Below are 24,962 nucleotides of genomic sequence, written 5' to 3' on the forward strand. Positions count from 1 at the left end.
AAGAGCTGTGCTGCAGGCTGTGGAGGTGACTGATGGCAGAGAAATTGTAACAAAAATAATAGGGAAGAGGACCTAGTGATTAGAGATCCATTTTTTAAAGCTAGTGCTTCAAAAATTAGTTACACAGCTTTGGTATCTTTACTGCCTTAGAAGTAACCCAGCAGCAGCAGTTTTTGCCTAAAGAAACCGTCATTACTCCACTGGAAGCAGCTGCAGAAGTTTATAAAGATAAAACATAAATTTGCTTGGTTTTACCTGCCATATGCATCAGAGCAGGGGTTTAAAATCAGTGTAGGATTGGTCTTGATATAACATTAGTAACCAGATACTTACTAATGTCTGTTTGCACAAGCTACCCAAAGAAACAAAAAGGAGTAAGAGTTTAAAAAGAAAATTAAAACCTTAGCTGTCTAGCATAGATTCTGTAACACCCCACTATACTTGCCTCCTACATCATGTAAATTGTTTATGCACTATTTAATCTCATAGCCAGAAATTATTTATCTTCTATTTGGCAACAGAAGAGCAATAAAACTGCCATTGTCTTTAATGTCTGCTGATGTATCATCTGAAAGTGCCTCTGGAAGTTACCTCAGTATTCAGACTGGAGTTGTTTCAGATGTAGTTTGTATATCAGCATTTTGTGCTCCTGGTTTTAAGATTCTCTGGACTGAAGAAGTCTGTAAAGGCTCACTGCACAGAGCAGGCACAAAGCAGTTAATGATTCTCATGACATGAATGCTGCCATTTCAGTTTATTTGAATGACACTGGCATTCTGTCTTAAATATATCACTTTTTATTATTGGTTGGGGTATTTTTTTTGAAATCAGCTCAATATTAGGCATGGGTATGCATCTTAGCTAAACTATAACCTAGCCAGTCCATGCCTTTTGCCCTGTGAAGTGCCCGGAGTTTTTCAAAACATGTAACCACAGTGATATTTTTATAAAGGAATGTTCACCTCATGGGATTTTTTTAAGGTGTTCTATTTTTTTTCCAAGTTACAGCTTCACTTTATTGTACATGATGTCCAATAAAAAAGATATATGTCTGTGATTGGACTTTGAAAAAGGGCCATGGTGCCTATTCCATTTAAAGGGAATGAAGTCAAGCAGTAAATTTGCTGGTCGCCCTTTTCATATTGACTGTATCTTGGCCAGCAGTTGGTCTTTGATGTTGTAACAATAGAGCAAAGGCAGAGGAGGAGGAGGATTAGGACCTCCATAATATAAAAACAAGCCTGCATTCATCATGATTTTTATAGAGCACAGTCCCTGTCTATTGGAGGTTTGCAGTATAGGCTTAATGTTCTGCAGAAGAGTACGGCAACTTTAACATTTGCAGGTGGCTTACAATTCATCCATCATTGCTGCTACCATCTCTTCTTAATTCAGTTTGTTTAGGCATTCAGCATTTAACTTTTCCTATCTTGTTATTCCTTTCTACAATAGGAAAACAGATGTTTGTCAGGACAGAGCTTCCGGAGTATCGCTTTCCATTATGGGGGTTGATCTTCATGTTATTTATGAAAGGCTCACTGCAGCTGGCCAATAGAGTATCTATTCCTCACCTTGTGCTTTAAAGTCCAGGCTTTTATTGGGAAAGAAAGGGGACTTGATATGTGTGTGTCTCACATTAGTGAATATATATCTCAAACGGGACCCAGGGCAGCCCCACTGCCCGTGACTTGAGACGTATCAAAAGAGTAGTGCCAGAGGTTTCAAATGAGCTGTTTAGCCTGGTAGAGTCCTGGAGAGTTTTGATGTGTATTGAAATGGTAGCAGCACTGGCTCTCAATCCAAACATGCAGGAGGAAAAGGGTCATCCATTTCCTGAAAACGTTCAAGGTACCAAGGTATGCTGAGTGCTGGTGAGAGCAGATAGGCTTCAAAATGTGAGCAGAGCTTGGAAAGAGACAAATAATCCATAATGTGTTGCTGCAGCCGTGTGTGCAGCATGGCAAATGTGCAAGGCAGCATGAAGGGAGTGTTCCCAGGGATGCAGTGATGGCAGCAGCAATGAGCCTACTGCAAGGGGATCCACATCAGAAGCCTAAAGGCAGCTCTTAGGAAACCATCTGGGACTGCATCACATTAAATTGCTTTACTGCACCCAATTCCAGTGGTTCTTGCTTAAGGCATGATCCAGAAGTCCACTGACAAGGCAAAACACCTGGGAGTTTGTCTACCTGACTCCAAAGACACCTGTCCCAAGGAAGGGAAGGAGTGGGGTGAAGATGCTGATCTGTGGTGCATTTGACAGTTCAGCACTTGATTTAGGGTTGGATCCCATGCCTCCTAGGTGTTCAGATTAGACCGGTGAGTCCAAGCTCATGAACAAGTCACTGTTTGCCAGCTGAGCTGCAGTAGCTCCTTAGATGACTTATTCCACCTTTATCCCATACAAAGTACAAGGTGACTTTATATTTTAGCAAGTCAGCACCACGCAAACGAGCCCTGCTCAGAGCTCTCATCAGGGTGACATAACTCTGTGCTCAGACCAGGCACTCCATGGTCAGCAAACACATGGCTTGTCAGTGGGGAATCTGGTTTTTAGTTAACATCTACCTTGATGGCCATTAGAGAGGCAACATCTGGTGCAGAAAATGCACACCTTCCATTTCTGTGCTCAGCTCTGCGTGTCCTTCATCAAACCCAGATACAGCTTTGTCTTTGCTGTTTCTGCGTCCCTCAGCTGCTGAAAGCAAACCACGCCAGGCTCAGCCAGTGTAAGGTGGGAACTCTGGCTAGTTAGAGGCATCACCTAGCATTTAAAAGGGTTTGCCCTTGAGAGATCAATAGCTCTGAAAAAGCTGCTGAAATCCTTCAGTGGATGTGAATTTCATTCCTGCTCTTCTTTGATCTGGCATTCATGGCATTTTGAATAAAGTAAATCAAAGCTGCCTTTCTCACCTACCCATCCCTCTTTCTTCTTCTGTCTCCTGAGAGGATCATTTTTTCATGTTCTTAGGAATACAGCTTTGGCTGTCTTAACATCAAGATAAAATGAATTCATTATTTGCATAACATCAGAGTAAGGGCCAGATTAATACCACCTCTCTGATTTTTTTTTTTCTTCCTTTATCGTATTCCTACAATAAAATACAAGGGGAGGATGCAGCTGAAATCATGTGTTTGCACACATATGGACGAAGTGGGGGAAAAGAGCTGCATATGCCAATTCTCTGAAACACACTGCTGCCACTGATAAAAGGAGCCACAATTACATTGTTATATTGGGTTATAAACCCCATAATGCTACCATGACAACTATTGCAGCTTGCTTGTGAGAGCTGCATGAGGAGAAAATATATATATTTATCTCTTTAACAGAGTTCAAGAGCTGGAAGTGAGTTCTGACCCACAGTCTTCAGTGTCTCTGCTGTTTTCTGCTTTAGGATCTCTGTATAGATCTGTTCTCCCTCACTGGATTTGGCTTATCCACCAGGGTCCTATCTCTGTTCCTCACCAGAGGAGGTGAGAATACACAAAACTGAGCTTCTTATCTTTCCTCTCTTACCTTGCTGCTGTGTTGGGCTGCTGGGACTAATCTAAAGATGCTTTTTGCCTGCTCCCATGCACTTTATTGTCAGTGGCGTCTGGGTGGCTTCAAGCACATGCTAAGACTATATAACAAGTTTGAAAATGAAACCATTTGTCCTAAAAATAGCTCAGAACTAACTAGTGATCATGGGGTGGAAGGGAGACAGAAATGAAGATATTTTCATTTCACGTAAGTGTCAGATTCAAAAGCATCTGCCTTGTTCAGTGCATGTATGGAATTCATTTCCTGTCTGCAGCCGATTGGAATGCCCCCCGAGTCGTTTGAAATTGAAAATCGAGTCATGCTTCTTTAATCAGCTCTAGGAAATAGCCCCCTCCCTTACTTAGGAAAATTTATATATACATGCATTGCATTCTTAATACAAAAAGCCCATGCTTCTCTCCAGGGCAGATCCTTTCTCCCGTCTTAGACAGAGAAGGGTCTTCACCGTGTCCTGCCGTGGTGTGCTGCCTATCTACTCACTTGCTCTTCTTCCCCATCGTGTCACTGGAGGGAGGCTTTCTCCTGTGAATCCACATCCTCTGGTTCATTGATCTGTCACTCAGGCAGCTCAGGGAGGTGGGGAGACAGGGCACATGATGTCCACTGCTGATGGCTTGATATGAAACCGCAGCAAGTATTGCCTCTGTGTGCAGATGCCATTTATGCTAATTACTTCCAGTTGCTCCTGTATCAGTCTCCAAAGTTTTCTAAACTGAGAGGGTAAAGCCATGCACTTGAAAGAGTATTTCCCTGCAGGAGCAGAAGTGTGTGCTCCTGGGGCAGCCGCTCAGGTTTCTGCTGCTGTTTTGCTGTAAACTCCTGGGTGCAGTAACCCCTTCCAGCGAGTGTTGTGAGGCACATGGTGCATAGATATTGAAGGTAAACAAACACTGCCTTTCCTCTGCCTTCACCCTCTCACTTCCATCCAAAGGAAAGTGAGTATTGGTGGGAGGCAGCTGAGGGAGAGGCACATAAATTATCTCGCAGCGATTCGGTGGCGTGTGTGTGTTTTGAGCACCACGACTCAAGTGATTTGCGTTTTTTCAGGCACAGAAGTAGCTTTGCCAGAAGCACAGGAAACATCATGTTTTTGGAATATAACACTTGTCTGCTTTCTTGCTTTCCCGTTATTAGCTTTTGCTTATGTGATGAAGTCATCATGTAACTTTTAGTCCACAGGGGCTAAACACTTTCTAGTCTCTAAAAACATCTGCCAGTTAACACAGCCAGAGTCATAGACACTTTTGAAAGCATAGGGTGGATATTCAGTGGCATATGAGAGGGAGACACGGAGGCTGGGAATAGCTGTTTCTTGGAAACTAACAGCTGAAGGCAACTTTGGAAATTGAAAAGGCTTCAAGTAAGGTTACTCTTTTAGCTAGGGAGGGATGAAAACCTCACTTATTAAAGCTGGTTCACCTAGTGAAATCCTAGCCGTAGTGATTTAGTGGAATAAACTTGCAAAAGGGCATAGTTTAAAACCCAGGAAAATAACTTAAGATGTATGTTTGTTCTCTTTCATTTACACTGACGTTGTGTGTGCTGACCTGCAAAGCCTGACTAAAGGGCTGTGTACAAAAAGTATTAATATTCTGGATTTCCTTTGCAATTTTGATTGCAGCCTAAGGCAGCTTTTCCCATTCTGTTGGAACCTAATGTGTAAATTATGATGCAGATTTCAGATGATGGGTGAGATTAAACCTGTTTAATTAAATTTAGCGAGGGTATAAGTAAATTCTATTTAAAGCTTTATTTTACTACTCATTTTATGCAAGTCTTTAATAAGGCCTGAAAAGAATTAGAACTTTCAAAGAATTTGCATTTTGGTACCACAGGTTATTGGCAAAGAATATTTGGGCTACTCTTCAGCTGTACCTTTGCCTGTTCAGCCACTAAATCACTATGTCCTGTGTGGAGAGCTCAGCCAGGCAGTGATTACAGGGAAGATCTTTAGAGCCATGAAGAATAACTAAATGTTTACCAGCAGCTTAGGCAACTGAAAATATCTGTTAACTACAAGCAAAACTTGGCACTGAGCATATGACAAAGCCCTACACAATTTAATTCTGTGTGCTTGGCTGTCCCCTGGATGGCTGAGGATCTGCTGAAGAACAAAGCATCAGTGTTGTACTACGTTAGAAAATTTGCTAAAGGGCCTCTGTTTTTTTCCAGCAGACATTGAGCTGTAATCACCACCAAGTTTCTGCTATCAAAGTGTTTATGCAAACTGGCAGGTCTTCACCTCCAAGCTGAACCATACCGTTTGTATTTTCCAGCTGAATGAAAACATGAAATACAAGCAAACAACAGAACATAAAAAATAGCTGTGATGTGAAATGTGTGTCCACAACATGTACCAAAAGGTTGCCAGATCTGAGTATAATATGGCTGGTTTTCTCCTTAAGCTCAGAGTTAAAAATACTGTCTGCCAGAACCATTCAGATGTGGACCCACTGTTTGCTGGTGGTGTGGAGGGACAGGAAGCTCGGTGAGCAAAACTCCCAAGCAGGATCTGAGCAAAGGATGGACCAAACTTTGACTACTGCAAGCGAATAAACTGGCTCAGTGGGGGCATAATGGTTTTAGAGCTGTTCTGGCACTTGGCATGTATCAGCTCACAAGGCTCAAGAAGGCAGCAGCCTTTTCCTCCACTGCGGAGGGTCCTGACGTAGCGTTGGCCAAGTGCCTCGAAAGAGCTGTCTGGGACTTCCTAGATGTGAAGGGGCCCTCAACCCTACAGCCTGAGGATCTCTGCAGTCATAACACGTGTCCTGGCTGCACATTCGCTCCTCAAGATTTTCTGTGTAGCCATGAGGGCTGCACAGAGAAGTTTTTAGTGTAGAAACCCTAAAAATCAAAAGGTGTGATTCTGTGATAAATGTGCCCAGGTGCTTTGAGATCCTGGTTCTGCTGAATGCAGCTCCTGAGAGCTATTTCAGCATAAGGCAGACAGCCAGCTGTGGTAGCCAGGTGTGTGTGGGGCACCCCAAGCACCTCACTGTGCCACTGGCACCCATCATCTACAGAGACCACTCCTCCAACAGTGACTGGATTGATGTCTGCCCTGAACTTCTTACTTGCAACAGTATTTGTGACTCCATCCTGTTCTCCACAGAGACAAAATCTCTTCAAGAGCCTTACAGCTCCTGAAGCTCACGTGTCCCAGGGCTGGAAGCTGTGGGGTGGCTGGATTTGGTCTAGCCACGGCCACTTTGTCACACAAGCAAAAGCTATTTCTATTTGTACTTCAGGTTAGAACTGCATACACTAGCATTTTACCAGGTTTGCTGGAGAACTGGAGAATAACAGAAAACTGTTAAAACATAGACCATGATTAACAGAACTTTATTATTATTATTATTATTATAATTGTTATTATTACCAACTGTTACCAGTGATTCATCTTTTACTTGCACAATGTTTAAAGCAGATGCTCTGTTTTGGACCTACTTAGTGAAAACAATTGTGTACATACAAGCCAGTGCCATCTGTTTTAAATTATTTATTAGCAGTGATTATCTAATATGCACTCTTTATTATTGGAACAATTAGTTTGCACAGTTTTCTAAAGATAAGTAAGGTTTTTCACGTCACTGCTATATGTGAGTGAGGGGCAAGCTCATTTTAAGGAAAAATGAAAATACCTTAGTAGCAGAGTGGTTGATGTGACACCCCTCTGGTCTGACTTTCTGTCTGACTGCCTGGACTGTATGTGGCATTAATCATAAAAGAAATCTTTCTCTGATAATGTTTCTCAGCTGTTACCCTCACTGCCTGCCTCTCTAACACTGTCCTCATACCTCACCTGATAGGTCCCGTGCTGCTTATACTCATAATAGATGAAAAACATAAATAAACTCCAGGAAAATTAGATCACCCAAGTTCATTACACATCTTGGATCTCTGGAGGAGAGAGTCTCATGTAGTATCCTGGTGGGTTACTCGGCCTCCCAAGACTGGTTAATTTTAAAGTGATCATTTAGCACTAACCTGAAAACCCACGACAGCCTTCAAAATGAAAACAATCTGTTTGGGCAGGTGGGAAATGAAACCAGTCCTAATGGCTATAATGGTTTTCTGTGAAGGCCCCAGGCCTCATTTTTTCTCTGATAGCAATATAATCTTTTATAGCATCTGTGAAGTTTCCTAATAAATAAAAGTTCCTTGTTGCTGGTGGTTGAAGATGCTGTACAGGTGCATCATGAAAGCACAGTGACAGACCCTCCGTTTTCAATTCAAGACCTCTTGTCAAGATCATTTTACAAGAAATTTCAAAGGAGTATACAAGAAATAAGAAAGCAATGTAGCTGCAGCAGGGATTTAGTAATAATTCCCTTGCTGCCTGGGAGCTATTAGAATATAAATTGTATCAGTTTTCCAAAATCCTCTCAACTCCATAATTAGCAAATGTGCCCTTACCTTGGCAAGTGGGTAGTGAATGAAGGAAAGTAATAAATGTAAAGGGCAGAGAAAGAGCAACTGCTTCAGAATATTTTCTGTAGCTACAGTCATTCCTCACTTATTCTCTGCCTTGGTTTTTTTTCCCAGGACTGGAAATGGTATTAAAATAAGGAAGAGAGGAGGGAGACGTACTCCTTGCTTGCCAAAATTGCAGAGAAATTCCCTTTTCTTCTAGTTTGGTATTTTTACAAGTTCCTATTTCTGTTTAGCTTCTCTGTGGGGAAGAGAACCAGCACATTTCCCTGCAGCTCGTGTCTACCATGATAGAGGAAGAAACATCATGGGAAGGCCAAGGAGGGTGTTAAAATACCAATCTGATTATTGGAGAGTTAATCTGCACTATCAGGGAGAACATTTTTTCCTGCGTGCAGGATTGTCTCCTGGGGCCTTGAACCCTGCCACAGTGCAAGTCCCACCTGGATCATCACCTCTGAAAATTACCCTCTCAAAATCCCTGTGAATTGTTCTTTTGTGGTTTCTAGATGGACACAAAGACATCGATATGTTCTGACCTATTGCCCTCCCCTTTTTCAGAGATGGGTGTTGCAAGGTGTGTTAATCTGTAATGCACACAGTGTGTCAGATTCTCTCCCAGGGGTTTATTTCATTGCCTTGTCACACAACTGTGTATTTTATATATATATATATAATAGACATATATAACTGTGTTCCTGCCCTTATATATTATCCACACTTGGAACACTCAAAAATCCTAAGCTGTTTTTGTGTTAGGAACTTCTATAATTATCTGATCCCATGGGGCTTGCAGAACTGTAGCATACAGCCAGTATGAATAACCTCTTAAAATCATCTTAATGGAAAGTTTAAACATTGTGAATAATCCTTTTAAATGAAGGGGAAAAAAGTGTTTTATCTTAAAATATTTAGAGCAGATGCATCATTTGAGTAAGAAACCAGTGTGCCTGAATTAGAAATGTCATAACTTTAAAGAAGCTGACATTTCTTTGAACAGTAGTTCTGAATGAAGTGAAGCTTTTGAAGGAAGGCAAGCAGCACTGCTTTCCCAAAAGCATCAGGAATAAAATCGTGTACACTTAAAGATAAATAGTGTGAAATAGAAATATGTGAAAAAAACATAAAAATAAGAAGAGAATAATATCCCCCCCCCCAAAAAAAAATTACATTTCATCTATTAGCTTTGGAACAAACCCTGTTTTCTTGAGGAGGATGCTGGCCCTGCAATAAGGACAAACATTTTCCTGCTAGATGGGTCTTGGAAGAGCCTTTGCAGAGCTAATGCAGTAGCACAGGGTGAGCATAGTCTTCTCTTCACATGCAGTTCAAGCTCACTTTTATTTGCGGCAGCCTCCTTAATCTTTTTACCAGAAATGCACATTTCTAATAATACTTCAGGTCAGCTTAGACATGACACCAAGAAGTGTCTTGTCTAAGAAGTATCTTCCTAAAAAATGGATGTTCTCTTCATTTTAATAACTGGAAACAAATGTCCTTTCACTCGTGGTACCGTGAGCAGATAACTGGAATGATCACGCACGCTGAGTGTTTCCACCTGCCCGTGTTGCAGAGGCCCAAGGACTCCAATTTTGGGCTTTCCTAGTGCAAAGGGGCTGTGAGAGACAGCACTGCCTCTAGGCAGGGCACGGGGCACTGTTTAACCTGGGTCATTCCCAACAGGCATTAGCCAGCCCTGCTCTTGAAGTCAAGCTCCGCGTCCCTCTCCGTGTCTGCTCTGGGGCTGGGCAGTCGCTGCCAGCAGAAATGTGTACCTGATGTGTCCCTGGGGTTTCTGGGTCGTGTCCACCCTGGGCAAGCAGAGTGGTCCATCCTCCCTTGCCTGCAGTGATGGGATGGAGCAGTTATCTTGTCCTCCCTCCTTTTTTCTTCCCAATGTCAAGCAGCCCCGTCTGGCTCGGTCTGTAATTAATGACAGTCCCTGCCCCAAGCAGCTTGGTAGTGGGCCTGATCAGCCTGATGTCATTACTTCACCATGACAATTTCCTAACTAACTCCATGTGATATTCCATCTGTCTGACACTATTAAAAACTTTTTATATAGCCCTTATTACTCTAGTTGCTGTGCTCCCTGCAAACATCACAGCGAGGAAGGGAAGTGCTGCTGTCCCCACCGGGGCACCGGCAGACCGTGACCTGTCAGGATCACACACAGAGCCCTGGCAGAGAGTTAAGTGTGGGTCTCCAAAGGCCTTGGCCAGCTCTAACTGCGTGGTATGTGGTGTGGAGAACCAGGATGCTTCTGGAGGGGCAGACAGATAGGGAATGTATGGAATTGTATGTGAGACTTACATTAGTTTTTAATAAAATCTTACTTTATTTTTAATAAAGGTAAGATTATGGGCATGATACCCCAGTAAAAATAGTTAAGTACCACTTTTTTCTTGTTCCTAGCTGAAGTAATTTAATCACAGCACTATTACACCCTGTAGTCAGACATAACTGAAAAGCCATTTAATCCTCCTGCACCAAGCATGTTAAATTCTATCTGAAAAGTGTTAAGTTAAAGCACTAGCATATGAGTAAGGAACCTAAAGTTAGTTAAGTGGCCCTCAGTTTCATTTCCCAGAGCTTGCTGCTGTGTGATCTGCTTTCTACTTTATATTGAATAATTTATATTGAATAATGGGTGGGCCACCAAAGGCATCTGAAAGTCCTTCCTGCTCTCCAGCAAAGAGAAGAGCCTGGTTTAGCCTTCAAGCAAAGCAGACTGTCAGGAGCACTCACATTTTTGTACTTACAGACATACACTAATTCAGAATTTGTATCTGTGCTGTAGATAAATGTATAAAATTACCCTTTTGGCACTTTCAGATTGTAACCATTCTGGGCATGACAATACAACGACAATATTCTTTCTGCTAAATTGATATTGCTCTTTACAAATAGAGTGCAGTGAGGAGGATAGAGGAGAACTACCTTCATTTTTACTCAAGACAGTTTCACTTAGTCCAAGATTAATTCTTCAAGATTAGTTTATTTTAACTCACTGAATATTTTTCTGTAATGTGCATGAGTTATATTGTAACATCTCTTTAAAGGTCAATTTAGAACCTACTAAGCAAATAAACACAAAATAAAAGGCATTGGAGCTGTTATCTATCTGAGAGCTTAGCTAAAGGTATGCTGTGGCTTAATTTGAACCAGGGGAGCTGGATGGAGATTGTGTTTAACCAGAAATGCTGGCAAAAATATGCTTCAGCAGAGCCAGAACCACATGTGGCCATTCCACTTTAATTGTGCTTGTTTTAAAAGATAGGTCTTTAACATTTACCCTCTCCATGCTTGCTCTCTTTATGAACTGAAAATAAAAACTCCCCAGGCAGTCATACTAAGACCTCAAGCTAAAATTTTTCAGCTGAGTCAAACCCAAAACCTGTGCTGAATCTGCCCCATGCTTTGCTTTTTTTTGCTTTTTTTTTTTTTCTTTTAGCTTTTTTTTTTTTTTTTCCTAGCCATAAGAAGACTGGACTCCTCTGCAGTTTTTTCCCCAGGTCCCCAGACCAGTCCTCACCCAGGGAGCCAGTGTTTTGATACTAAATGTGTCTCCTTGGTGAGGTCAAAGGCAGTGGCAGCAGTGCTACTGGTTCAGAGGCAGCCTGCTGTAATATACTACAAAACCCAAAAGTACGCTCAACAATAACAAAAGCATTAACCGCTGACCCACAGCTTGGTGAAATTCAATCCCACCATTAGGCAAACATGAAAATGTGATCCCAGAGGAAAGAAGGTTCAGATGTTCAAGGCCAGAGAAATTGGGTGAGGAACATAGAGACGAGATGGAAGTTGCTGCAGACTGAGGGGAGAGAAGGGGAGGTTGCCAGCTCAGCGGTAGGATCTTTTAATACCATAAATTTCAACATGGCCTTAGCAGTCAGTGATTTTGCTTTGCTTTGGAACAAAGCAAACTAAAATGATTTATAAGATGGATGCCTTTCAGCATTTTTAGGGACACGTTTAATGTGGTACGATTTGATTTCCCAGGGGTTACTTCAGAGCCTCATGTTTCTAGGTTTGTTTTAAGTCTGATGCTTGTGTCCATGTGTAGGTGCTCACCACAAGGCTGGAAGGGTTCAGGAGCCTGGAGGAACCAAGTCCCCAAGTCTGACTGAGTTTTCTCTTGTGTCAGCTGGTTACAGATCTGTGTTTCAGCAGCGAGCCGTGGCTCTGGGTGCTGTAAGGCTGCAGCCACTGCGGGGACGGGGGCACTGGCAGGACTGTACACCCTCAGTTGTCATCACTGGTCCTTGCTTTTCTTCCCCAGAACACGCTGACTGCAGAGGACCATTCTCCTGAGGACGGTTTCACCCTGAACCCCGAGGAGCGACGAGAATTCCCCGATCTCCAGGCTGCCCACCGGCCATTTCCTAAGGAGCAGTTCAGGCAGGAGAACGGGCACACGTCCTTGCAAAGAGACGGACCCAGGTCTTTTCTCCTGGACCTCCCAAACTTCCCTGACCTGTCAAAAGCAGATATCAATGGGCAGAATCCCAACATTCAGGTACAAATTTATGTTAACATTTGACTTTTTTATAACTTACACAAAGCTATTTTACTGAGCCAAGATGACTTTCAGCCTGGCTTCCATGATGTGCAGAGCAATCCATCTGTACAGTATAACGTAATATAGTATTATATATAGAATATATATATAACACATACTTTTTCTCTCTAAGTTAATGCACATATTGCAATTTTTTTCTGAATTTCTCCTTGGATGGTGTTGATTGCATAAGTGTGGAGATCAACATAGACCTGTTTGTGATACTAAACCCATCTTTGTGATTTCCATTTTGGAGCATATTACCTTCATTGAAAATAAATGGGTATTTTAATTTCTGGCTTCAATTTGCTGTTGTAAAATTTGTTTGAGAACAGATTTGTGTTTTGTATGCTAGTATAAAATGCAACCATCCCCAATGGCTGACAGAGAATAAGTCTTTCAGTTTCAGCTCAAAATGCATTCCTATGTATGGAAGTGAGACTTAGATTTAATTTCTGCAGCAGCTGCTTGTAGTACAAAAAAAGTTGTCTGCAAAGAAACTTTGTTATATGTTATTCCTCAAACTGTTCTTGGGTTTGGAACAGCCTCTTACAAGCCACTTGCATCTTGAAACTTCAAGGATCGGAAAGAGGAAAAAAATGAGTGATTTGTTTTTAATTCAGAGCCTTAAAGCAAAATTGGCATTAATAAGCAGTCATTTTAACCAGAACAATAAATTCAAATGTTGTTCTGCCTAAGATGTGCTTATAAAAACAATGCACTAATAGATCTGGTTTTCTGGTTAAATTAATTCCTGGCTTCTTATAGTCCCCCAGCCCACAAAATTACCATCCTTTTGATATGTCTAAGAAATACCTAAGTAAAGATGTAACAGATCTTCTGGTGAGAGGCCAACATGCTCAAGAGGGCTGGAGCACCTCTGATCTGGAGACAGGCTGAAAGGGCTGGGGCTGCTCAGCCAGGAGAAAAGAAGGCTCAGGGGAGACCTTAGAGCACCTTCCAGTGTTAAGGGGCTCCCAGAGAGCCAGAGAGGGTTTTTTTACAAGGGCATGGAGTGATAGGACAAGAGGGAATGGCTTTAAACTGGCAGAGGATAAGTTTAGTAGTTTGAGGAAGTAGCTTTAGGAAGAAATTCTTTACTCTCAGGGCTCTGGCACAGGTTGCCCAGAGAAGCTGTGGCTGCCCCATCTCTGAAGGTGTCGAAGGCCAGGTTGGATGGGACTCTGCTCTGGTGGAAGGTGTCCCTGCCCATGACAGGGGAGTGGAATGAGATGATCCTTAAGACCCATCCAACCCAAACCAGGGCATGACTCCATGGCTGGGGGAGAAGAAGCTGCCTCCACAGCGTCGCTGCCTTGCGTTCCCCGTAGATGAGTTGGAGCATTAGGAAGTCTCACAGATTTGGGTCAAGGTCTAATAGTTGACAGGCCAAGGGAGTAAACATGTTCAACATCTGGTGATGGAACACATCTCTCGTGCTAGGAGAACCATTCCAGAAAGCTTTAGGAAGGGAAGATTGGAAGCTGTAGGGGCCCCAGATTGTGGCATGAGGCAAATCGTGCTTTTTGAACAAATCACTTTTTGAACAGTGTGTAAACCAGAGAATAGAACAGGAGGAAACAAAAACCTTCCCTGAGTGGTAACAGCATACAGTGTTTAGACACAGGGATAAAAGAGATGGAAACAGTTCCCTGGCTTGTCTTCATAGTAACTGCTGCTGCTGTGACCTCTTTTTCCAGCACCTGATCTTGGAAATGTGTCAGCAACTATGTCAGCAGTTTTGCTAGACTCTGAGAACTTGGAAAACTGGTCCTGTTATCTGGAAAGGGGCAACATCAATCCCAGAGCTCTTGTGCACAAGGATGAACCCTTTCAGAAACAGGCTCCCTAAGTTCTGCATTTTATTTACTCTGAATTTACTCTGCTTACTTAGGTGCGTAAATAGTGATTATACAAAGCTTCTTTAAGTTCTTGGTTGACAGTCTTACAGCTGGTCAAGCCTCATGGAGATAAAACTCCCATTAATTCCTTACAGAGTCAGAGAAAGTTTATTTTTTTGCCTAAAGGTTGTAAACGTTGGCCTACTCTTTTATAAAAAAACAGGATTATAATGAATTCTTGCTTGTTAAACAGTACTGTACTGACCTGAACAGAAATAGTGACACTTGTTGACTTGCAAATTTCTCATCAGTTTTTGGCGGGTGAAAACAGAATTGATGCTTATTTTCCTTTTTGCACAATGGCTCCCAGACCTGTAAGTTACAATCCTGGAAGTGTTGATTTAAAGAGTCCTCCTAGGACTGAGAGGATAGGAGAAAACAGCCTCTGTTTTAAGATAGCACAATAGCCACATTTTCTTCTCAAAGACTCAAAACCTCTTTTTCCTTCTACTGCATAGACCAAAAATAACATTTTTTAATGGAAATTATACCTGGGGAATTAAAAATCTAAGAAAGAGGCGTAAAATTCTTCCCAAAAAGCAGATGGAGAAGATACTCCAGTGAGTTCTCTTTTGAGCCATTCCATCTCTGGTTCCTGTGAGATGGTGCTTGCTGTATCATGCCCTGGTATGTGCTCATTTAGTGATGAACTGGTGAATATCAGAACACCATCAGAGGAATTCAGATTACCCCAGGTACCACCATAGAGCAGACTGTCTCTAGAAAACCCTCAGAAGCAACAGTCAGAGCTGCAGTAATCCAAATTAATATGACTCTTTGCATACAAGACCAGGACAACCCTTATTGGCCTTCCTGTGGTGTTCTACCCTTGTAAAATCTCCCATCATTTGAAGCTGAATTTTGTGCTTCTGCTGTGCTTCCACACTGGTTGTTGACAATAACCACAGTAGCTGCTGTTGAGGACAGACTGGCTGCTTGGTTTGGGGTATTTTGTTTTCTGTTTCGTCATTTTAACAATTCTGTCAATGCCTGGAAGACTTCTAGATGAGAATGTGATTACAAGAACTGATTACGGGTTTTTTTATTATTATTATTTCCTTTCACAAGTGGAAAATCCCTGCTGTCCAGGTTTGCACCTGTTTGACAGACCAGCCAAGGGATGCCTATGCAGACCCTGTAATTGGTCAGGGTTATTATTCAAAGTCAGAATTGTTCTTTCCCCTGAGTAGCAGAATGAAGTCACATGGGAGGTGTACAGGAACCTGCCTATTTACATTTCTAGTGGGTTTTTCTTGTCTGCTCCAAACAACCTTCTACAACCTCTCCACTCTTTGCAGCCAACCCTCTGTTTGGAGCCAGATGTTTCAACCTGCAACTCAATTCTTGTTCCTCCCTCACCTTTTCTATTTACTACTGGTTTCCCAGGTTTGTGTGCTGTAACAGGGACAGGGAGCATGCTGCTCTGGTGCCACAATGCTTTGCTGCTCCCCCGGCAGTGCTTGACACCATCACAAATGAGCAGAAAAGGGAAAACTCATAGAACCATAGAGTGATTTGGGTTGGAAAGGACCTTCAAGATCACTTAGCTCAAGTCCCCCTGCCATGGGCAGGGACACCTTCCACTAGATCAGGTAATTCAGAGCCCTATCCAGCCTTGTCACACCTCCAGGGACAGGGAGTTCACAACCTCTTTGGGCAATAAGGGATTTTTGTTGACATTAATGCTCCTCACTGAACTTCGATCTTGGTCAAGCTTCATAACCAATAGAGCTGAAACACAGCTGGGTGAGCTCCAGTTGTAATGGATGTGTTAAAGGTTTTGATGAGGTGACATGTTCTGGGTGAAAACTGCACACAAACATATGGGATTCCTGATTAAACCATGTTGATAACTGTGTTAATTGATAGGAGTGGTTTTACACCAGAAGAAGTTAATTCCTGCTCGGTCTTTGTCGTTTGCCACAGGGCCTGTGGCCATACCCACCAGTCACACCACTGCAGTGCTGCTGTGCTAGCTTTGTTATCCACTTGTTACCTGTTTTCTCTCTTTGATACCTACTGGGTTACTGCCTTCTCTTACACCCACACAAAACCACCCACTCCAGGAACTGCACAACTACAGAGAAACAAGGCTGTGCAATCTGCTTTGAAAAAAAGAGATGCAGACCTCAACTCTTCTCCAGGTTCATCCATGGCCATTTCCCTCACCCCCACCTGCACCATAATGTCACTTTTCACACATGTTATTAGACATACATTTTAGCTATCGTTTAAATTTGGTCATTTGAAGCTGCCGGTTTCACTGCATTGGAAGGCAACACCCTCTTGTTATTGTCACACAAGACTCAGCAGTGTCTGACCAGTCCTACCAGTCTCATCTCGAATTTAGCAGAGGGAGAGGCAGAGGGCTCCAGCAGTGCTTGTTCCTTGTAAGGCCTGTAGGGTTTAATTCCTTGGGGCAGGAGCAAAGCAGTTGTTGCTGGGTGCAGCGCTGGAAGCACAGTGCAGCCTTGCAGGAGCTGGATGTTCCTCTGGCCAGATGGAGAGGTTTGTGTAGGCAGAGCCGAGGTCCAGGGGGCCAAGGTTAAACCACTGTCAATACCAGAGCTGTGCAGGTTTCTTTATGTCATGCTGTGACAAGAGCTCACTGCAGAGTGCAGAATTCAGAGCTAGAACACAGTTTTATTTCTGCGGTTCAGCTGGGCTCATCAGAGATTGCAAATTAGATTGACAGCATTAAATACAAAAATTTCAAGTCTCAAGTCATGTTGTCTTCTTTCCTCCCAACAGAGTTTGAGAGAGCTTCACCTTTCAAGTCCAGAAAACTGTTCTAAGTAACGTGACACAACCAGAAGTAAATTAGTGTCAGTGCTGATAGCATTTTAATTAAAATTATGTGATGTAAACCAGATTTACCATTTCAATCTCTTATACTGACCTTGTTCCTATTCCCCTGTTATACTTACCTCCTTGCTGACTTGCTCATGTCTATCTTAGCAGAATGGCAAGTTCTGTATTGAAAATTTGCATTGATTGCATGAAAGAAACAGGATAGAAATGTTGTAGGATCCGCTGCTTGCACAATATCACAAATATAGTTCTTCCTGAAACATAATCTTCCAGTCACTTAGGGCAATGTTTACACCAGTAAAGTGAATTCAGAAACATTGTCTCAGTAAACAGGACAAAGAACACAGAACTTTTTGTGCACTCCAGCAGGCTGGGATAATATTTATCTTCTGTATATTTTTGGCCAGGAGAAAATTGGATGTTGGTGTCTGGAGACATCTGTGCGTGATACACTTGTTGCATTAGAAATTGACTGCAAATCTGTTGTTTTAATGTGCCTACGCCAATCGCTTTTAACAGTTTTCAGAGGAATGTCCTTATTCCTAGCCCGAACAACCATAAAAGAAGGGGCTTTATTTTAGGTTTGAATACTTCTGAGGATGATTGTGGATTTATACAAGAACTGTGTTACCACAGACATTTTGGGAAGCTTGAGAAAAAAAAAGAATCTTTACAGTTTTGATAATCACTGGAAGAAGAAATCAGCCTCTAGAATGGTCTCCAAGACAGAATTGCTAAAGCAGATCTATTTTTTAATTTTTAAGAGAACATGTTTTTGTTGGAATACTTATACAGCATGAAAGCTTTTCCAGAGCTTCTCTAAACGCCTGGTTTTTATTACTCTAGTTCTTGATCTTTATTCTCTAGTTCTTGATTTCTTTATTCCTTGTTATAAACAGCCCCCCATATAGAAACTGATCAAGCAAATTACGTGTTTCAGTGCCATGTATGTGTACATGTGTAAGTGCAGTCATGGACTAACACTGTAAGTCTATCTGTAAGTACTGGGAAGTGAAAGCTCATTTTTCCAAATTTTAGACTGGGATAAGGAAGCAATTGCTCCCCTGAAACAGCAGCCTCTTCTCACAATTCTGCCCTAACTTCTGGGTCATAGAGTGGAGGAGGGATTACTAGGATTATGCACTGATTTCCTCCCTGCCTCTGGAAGGTCCATTAAGCCAAGTCCCTGAAAACACCAGAGTTGATTGAAACTGGCTTCTAATTTCCAAGAGTGGCAGTTCAAACAATCCCAGGATTCTTTATAGAATTTCTTTCACTGTATGATTTTTACGCCACAATAAACACCTTGGTAATCAAAGCTTAAAGCATTGGAGAGGGGAATATAGGTACGTGTCAGTCCACCACACTGGATTTTGCTTCTGCTGTTCTTGGTTTTTAAATTGTGTTGGAAAAGTCATTTTAGAGGCCTTTCTAATAAGCTTCCTCAGAGGTAAAAGCAGACTGAAGTGGCTGATTGCACATCTTGGAAGCAAGTTCGTGGCAGTGCTGCTGGAGGTCTGGTGGGGTCTGACAACACTGGGAACGTGTGCCCTTCCTCACCAGTGTAGCACCAAGCTCAGCTGATGTTTCTCTGTCCCTGCAAACCCTCCTTTCCTAAGCTGACTTGGCATCATCAATCATTATTTAACATCAAGTTCTTGTGGTTCTTCAAATTGTCCCTGGCTGAAACAATTCCAGTAATAATAATGGAGCAATTATATATATATATATATATATTTTAATCAGAGGGTTTGTTTTTTTCCACTTTGCTGAGCCATTGCTCAGAGAGTTAGTGTGGTCCTAAAAATACTTGCTGCTAAAGTATTGGAATTGTACTGATTTCCAGGTGGGGAGTACTAAAGCCCCACCACTGGCAGTGTTTGCTGCTCATTAAGGCGATTTCCTTTCATTTATTGTGAAAACTCTGTTTTGCTCAGATAGAGGTAACAACTTTGAATCCCTGAACTGACTCTGATGTTTTCAAGCTTATGAAATCCTTTTTAATTCTTGGTCTGTAGAAACTGAGGTTTAAAGAAGTAATTGTTCCAGTTTCATATTTAGGCTGGGAGTGAAATACTCCTTGTGTAAAGATGCTATTAGGCTGACAACTGCACTTTCCCTTGCCCTTGCTCTTTTTCCCAGTGGAGCTTCATAGCAGCCTGCAAGTTTCTTCATTTCAATGGCCTGGTGGCCATTGGTAACCATTGGTACCATTCTATGGTCAATGCAAGGCGTGGAATAGGTTCAAAACCTCCTGTCTCCACAGAAGGGATGTGTGGGCATTGTTTGTGTTTGCAGCTCTGAAGATAAGACAGTTCTGCTTTGCTTCCTGTGTCACACTCGGGTAGCTCTGACCTTTTCTTTCTTTTTCTTGTGCGTATCTTGTGATTTTACTAATAGCAGTTGTATAAAACTAATCTTTTATGCACAATGCACATCCCCAGAGCTGTGTAAATGACTTTTAGCATAATAGTACATTATTTCTGTTTTATACAACCTGATTTTCATTGTGTACAGTCTTGAAAGGCTGGGAATGCCTCTGTACCTGTTAAACATTACAGATACATCTGACAATCACTTCTGGTTGTTTGGCCAGTCCAGTGTAATCACTGAACCACATTAACATGAAACATCAGGGCATTTTATGATCTGTCTGTGGCCAGGCAATGCTTGCATGACTCACAGAGACAAGGTTTCTGATGGCTAGTCTCTGCTTCTACCTAAATAGCCACCTATATGCACACACAGTATTTATCCAAGACTTTTACAATTACACATTGTTCAGCACAGAAAGCAATAATCAAGGGTTGCTCCTGTGCAGAATGGTACTGACATTTGTGATGTCTGTGAGGGAATTGGGCAGCAAACTTTGAATTTTGGTTCTGGGCTTCTGTTAGAAACCATAAACAGGTTGACCGTAACAGGTCATTATACTCTTCCAGCATGATAAAAGGACCTACTTTAGAGGGCTTTGCAGCAAGTGGCTTACTCAGCAATGGTCAGAGGAGCTGCTGGCTCCCATCACTGCCTCAAAGTGTGGTTTCATGGAGCAGTAACAGCTGGGCTGCAACCAGAGGGGCAAGACAGACTCAGACCCAGAGATACCTGGGCTCTGCATCTTGACCTTCAAACACATGGCCTTGCTTACCTTGAGTCAGCCCAAGTCCTTGGAACAGGCTCTGCACACTGGTGTGCTTCATGCTTGCCTCAAATTCAGCCTCAGCATAGAGTACAGGTTTGGTTTTCTTTTTCCTGGTCATTTATGTCAGGCTCTAAACGTATTTTCCCCATAAGACAGAAAATTCTGCTGCAAAGGTTTTAGGCACAGCATGGGTTATTATTTTGTGCAGGATTTTTCCTAGCCTTGGTTCCAAGGTCTGATTCAGCAGAGGTAGCAGAAGGAATCACTCAGCCTCTGCATATCTCCGGGCTCAGTAATCCACGTGTGGTTTACAACGTGCGAACCCCGTGGTATTGCACAGCCCCTTTGCCAGGCAGCACCTTCTCTTTGCTGTGTGGAAGGACGAGGAGGAGGCACTGACAGTCAGGCTGGTCTGTTTTGAATCCCACAGGTTACCATTGAAGTGGTGGATGGCCCCGACACGGAGCCAGACAAGGATCTGCAGAAGGAGAGCAGCAAGCCCAGCTGGCCAGCCCCGTCACCCGACTGGAGGAGCTGGTGGCAGAGGTCCTCCACCTTGACTCGCATGAGCAGCGGTGACCAGGACTACAAGTACGACAGCACTACTGAGGACAGCAACTTCCTCAACCCTCTGGGTGGGTGGGATGGCCATGCACCCAGTCACCGGACATTCGAGTCCAAGGAGCAGCCAGAGTATGGTAGGCTTGCGTTCCAGGCCTCGTACGGGCATCTTGGGATTGTAAAAACAAGCGTGGGGGAAATGAGAATGGTGAGGCATCGCTGAGAGCAGGCCAAGCAAAATAGAAATTTTCAACATGTGGCTTTTGTTCATCAGCTTTCAAATACAAATCTGTGCAGATGCACAAGCTGTACTGTGGTAGCTGCATTCCACTAGGAAGTCTATAATCTTGAAAACCATACCAGTTATCCCAGAAGAGAGCCTTTTTTTAGTCCGACGTGTGCTTTTTTTAAAAGTAGAGGAAACAAGGTTTCGTCTTTATTTTTAGAGTAAGGGTAAGTACAGATTTAGAATCGTGTGGTGGTTTGGGAACCAGAATATAGCTATTGGGTAAATAAGCAAGATCTGAAACGTGGTAGTATTTGGTGGATACACAAATAAGATGAGTTATGTTGGTGCATGTGTGGGGAGTGGCATGTGCAGCAGGAACATTGTGTATTTGCGTGTGTAATATTCTTCCAGATGTGTCACAGGGAAAACAATTGTTTTCAGCTTGTTGTATGAAACAGTTGCAGAAACTAGAAACAGAGAGGAGCTACAGCTATTGACTGCCCAGACAGGCTGTGACTATCCACATGGGAACGACACAAGGGAGGTGAGCTAAGCTGTGCTCACAGGAAACTCAGAGCCCCTTGAATTTAAGCTGTGTGTAAACACAGACAACTTTTAGTCAGAACAAGGTGTCAAAGCCACGGTACTTTTACCCTGGCTTTTCTGTTGTTATTCCCCAGATGCTGCAGAGCGCCTGAGTAAAACAAACTTATTTTTCCCATCATTTGGCTAACTTGAAGTACTAGAGTCTTAAAAATCAAGAGAGAGTTTTTATGGAATGGTGTGTTTAAGCACATACATATGTATTAAATTTTGTGGCCAGAAGATTAAAGTCTGTCCCTTCTTTTTGCACCTACATTTATTTGTGGGCAGGTTTTACTGACAAGAATTCATATCTTAGAATTCATTTAAGTTAAATAAAATTGCTTTCACAAATAATTGTGATAGAAAAAAAACATAGTAAGAATTACAAATATGAAAACAGAAAGAACAGGTTGAGCTGCAGCTGAAAATTTAACATGGTCTATTCAATAGTGTGCTTCATAGTGCAGTGTAAACATTAAGTAGGTAGGTCTAAAAACTATCTAAAAATTATCTATTTTTTAAAATTTAATTTATAATTATAATATTTTAATAAAATAAATATTTCAAAATAAGTTTTAAATAAATATTAGCTTTTTAAAATGCAGCTTAAATAAATTATTAAAATAAATTTTAATATACATTTTAAAATATCTAAAAATTATCTAAAAATTATTAGAGCTCTCTGCTGCACACCAGAGCATCCAACTAACTGGAAACAACTCCTGGTCTTCTGTCTAACCTGAAATGCTGGCCTTGTCCAGGAGGATGTAGTAGCAGATCCTGCCCATGAGGGGTGTAGATGTTCTACCCGCTGACGTGTTCACACCTTCCCTGTGTGTGCCTCTCTCCTCCTGCCTCTACCAAGGGCTCTCCATGCCCTTCCTGGGCCTCTTGGGCTGGGCTGTTTGTCAGGCATTGCATTGCACCTGCTTACCTGCCCTGTTCCTCGCCAGCCACGTGGAGATAAAAGTTGGGAAAGAGCTGGGAAGAAGAGCAGGGCCAGGCATAGAGGGCAGATCACATTTTCCTGAGACATATGATGCCTTTTGGGACTGTTGTGGTGCCTGCCTGCTGGCAAATCCCAGAACCACAGGTCTTGCACGCTGGCATTGGCCATGTTCACACCCACATCCCACCACGGACACCTGATTCCAGTGTGGTGCCTTCCCCATCGTCAGCCGTGTCAGAAAAGGAGGAGAAACACATAAGGTCCTTGCCATGAGGAACTCCCATCTAGGCAGCTTGCTCCAAGAGAGATATATAACCTTCCCATACTCCTGGCAATAAATGTTTAATAGCACCCCACAGAGTTGTCGTCAGTCATTACATATGGTACAAATCAAGTTACGTGTTCTGCTAACCAGCTCAGGAAGCCCACAGACAGCATGGCCCTGGGGGAGCGGGAATTGCGTGTAGCACAGAGGCCAGGGAAGGCAGGGATCCTCCCTGGGCCTTGCTGTGGCTTGGGTACTCTCACCTACAGCTAGAGAGCAGGGCTGCCTCAGAGCCACTAAACTGGGTTTTGCTTTGCTGCTGGTGGTGGTGTAACCCAAAGGAGCTACGGCTGCAAGTTATCATCACAGGGTCAGTCAAATATCTCTGCAGCTTGCAGGGAAAACCATTGAGCCACATGTTCCCTCAGCTGGGGAGGCCAGTGGGAAGGCAAGAAAGCTGGGATGGGTTGATGGGCTTGGTTTGGTGGCCTTCAGATGGTGGGGTGTGCAGCAGTTTACACAGCACACAAAGGAGGCTGGTTCTGAAGAGTTTAGGTACTCACAACGGCATCAGCCTCTGCTGCAGACCTGGTGTCCAGTGCCTTTGGCTGCCTACCAGAAGAGAATAAAATCATGTTTCTTTTTCAGAAGGTTCCATCTAGTAAATAGTCAGATTTGATGTTATTTAATAATTCACGTGAAACACTAAAAATTGAGTGCTGTTCTCGGTGCAATAGGAGCATGCAGTTCCCTGTTCTTATAGCAGTATTCCTGGGATATCTGTTCTCTGTTCAAGGGGCTGAAAAACAAAATTGTGATTTTCACTCATGATCCTTAGCTTCCCATAGCCCAACAACACGTGTCTTGCCCAAATATTGAGTATTGTTCTGCTATTGTTGTTTGTTTCAAAAAGATGAAAAGGAAAACTCAATTTATCCTTCGCCTGGTTAGTCTGTGGTCCACAAACACATTCCTATATGCAGGGAAATGACGTGAATAGATGTGCACTGTTAGTTCATGACCCAGCTTTGCAGCTGAGGATCCTCAGCTGCCAAAAGGTCAAAAGAGAAAGGAAATATTTTTTCAAATAATGTTGCATGCATTTCCCTGAGGAGCATCAAGTGTGAAAACCATTTAAACAGCAGGCTCGCGCCTGGCATTCGGCCCAAGCTTCAGGTAGAGACATCTGGATTCCATTCTTGTTTTGCCTTCTTAATAAAAACCACTACACAGTAGTTTTGGGTAGTAGGAGTTTTGTTTCCTCATTTCCTTCCTCACGTTTGTCCTCGCACAGATTACATGGATGGCGAGGGCGACTGGAGCCCGTGGTCCCTGTGCAGCGTCACCTGCGGCAGCGGCAGCCAGAAGCGCACCAGGTCCTGCGGATACGCCTGCACCGCCACCGAGTCCCGCACCTGCGACAGGCCCCACTGCCCAGGTGGGAACCACTGGTGGGAGCTGCTGCCAGGGGAGCAGGGAGAGGTGGGCAGGGGTGGGCAGAGCCCTCCTGCACACCGAGCATGGGGCCCGTGTGTTCCGTGGCAAGGAAGGGCTCCGGTGGGAAAAGGCACGCTGATTTTCAACACCGCTTATTCGTGGTAATGATACGCTGCTAGGTGCAGTCCAGCATCCCCTGGGAGTTAAAAGACAAGTACAGGCTTTCTTTAGGTCATGGCAGTCAATTTTGTGCATGGACATTCTCTTCTCTAAGGGGTGTAACCTACTGCCTTGAAACAAATTTGGAGTTGTTTCAGAATTCAAACTAGCTGTGCTGTTACCTCCGTGAGCTCCTGTTTTGTGTGCAGTGAATGACACTGCCTGCATGGTGAACAGGGATGAAGGAATGTACAGTTTTAGCTTGAGTAGATTCAGAAAATATGGCCAAGGAGCCCTGCCTGAGCTCCTACCCATTCACAGGATTTGACATTTAAAGTGTCCTTACCATCGCACAATCTTCACTTTGGCAAAATCATG

The 24,962-nt window shown here is 42.9% G+C and overlaps 1 protein-coding gene across 1 annotated transcript in view; it reads left to right on the forward strand.

The window, feature by feature from the left end:
* The window catches only part of ISM1 (isthmin 1), a 39,121-nt gene that overhangs the window by 8,617 nt on the left and 5,542 nt on the right, over positions 1 to 24,962 (forward strand). Inside the window, exons 2-4 of the mRNA XM_014254609.2 lie at positions 12,267 to 12,503; positions 20,830 to 21,097; positions 24,283 to 24,426. Of these exons, the coding sequence (XP_014110084.2) occupies positions 12,267 to 12,503; positions 20,830 to 21,097; positions 24,283 to 24,426 (649 nt within the window). The remainder of the gene's footprint in view (positions 1 to 12,266; positions 12,504 to 20,829; positions 21,098 to 24,282; positions 24,427 to 24,962) is intronic.

The sequence above is a fragment of the Pseudopodoces humilis genome, chromosome 3, assembly GCF_049639895.1.
Source record: "Pseudopodoces humilis isolate 2021_Gansu_Grassland_sample_001 chromosome 3, ASM4963989v1, whole genome shotgun sequence".
NCBI lineage: Eukaryota > Metazoa > Chordata > Aves > Passeriformes > Paridae > Pseudopodoces > Pseudopodoces humilis.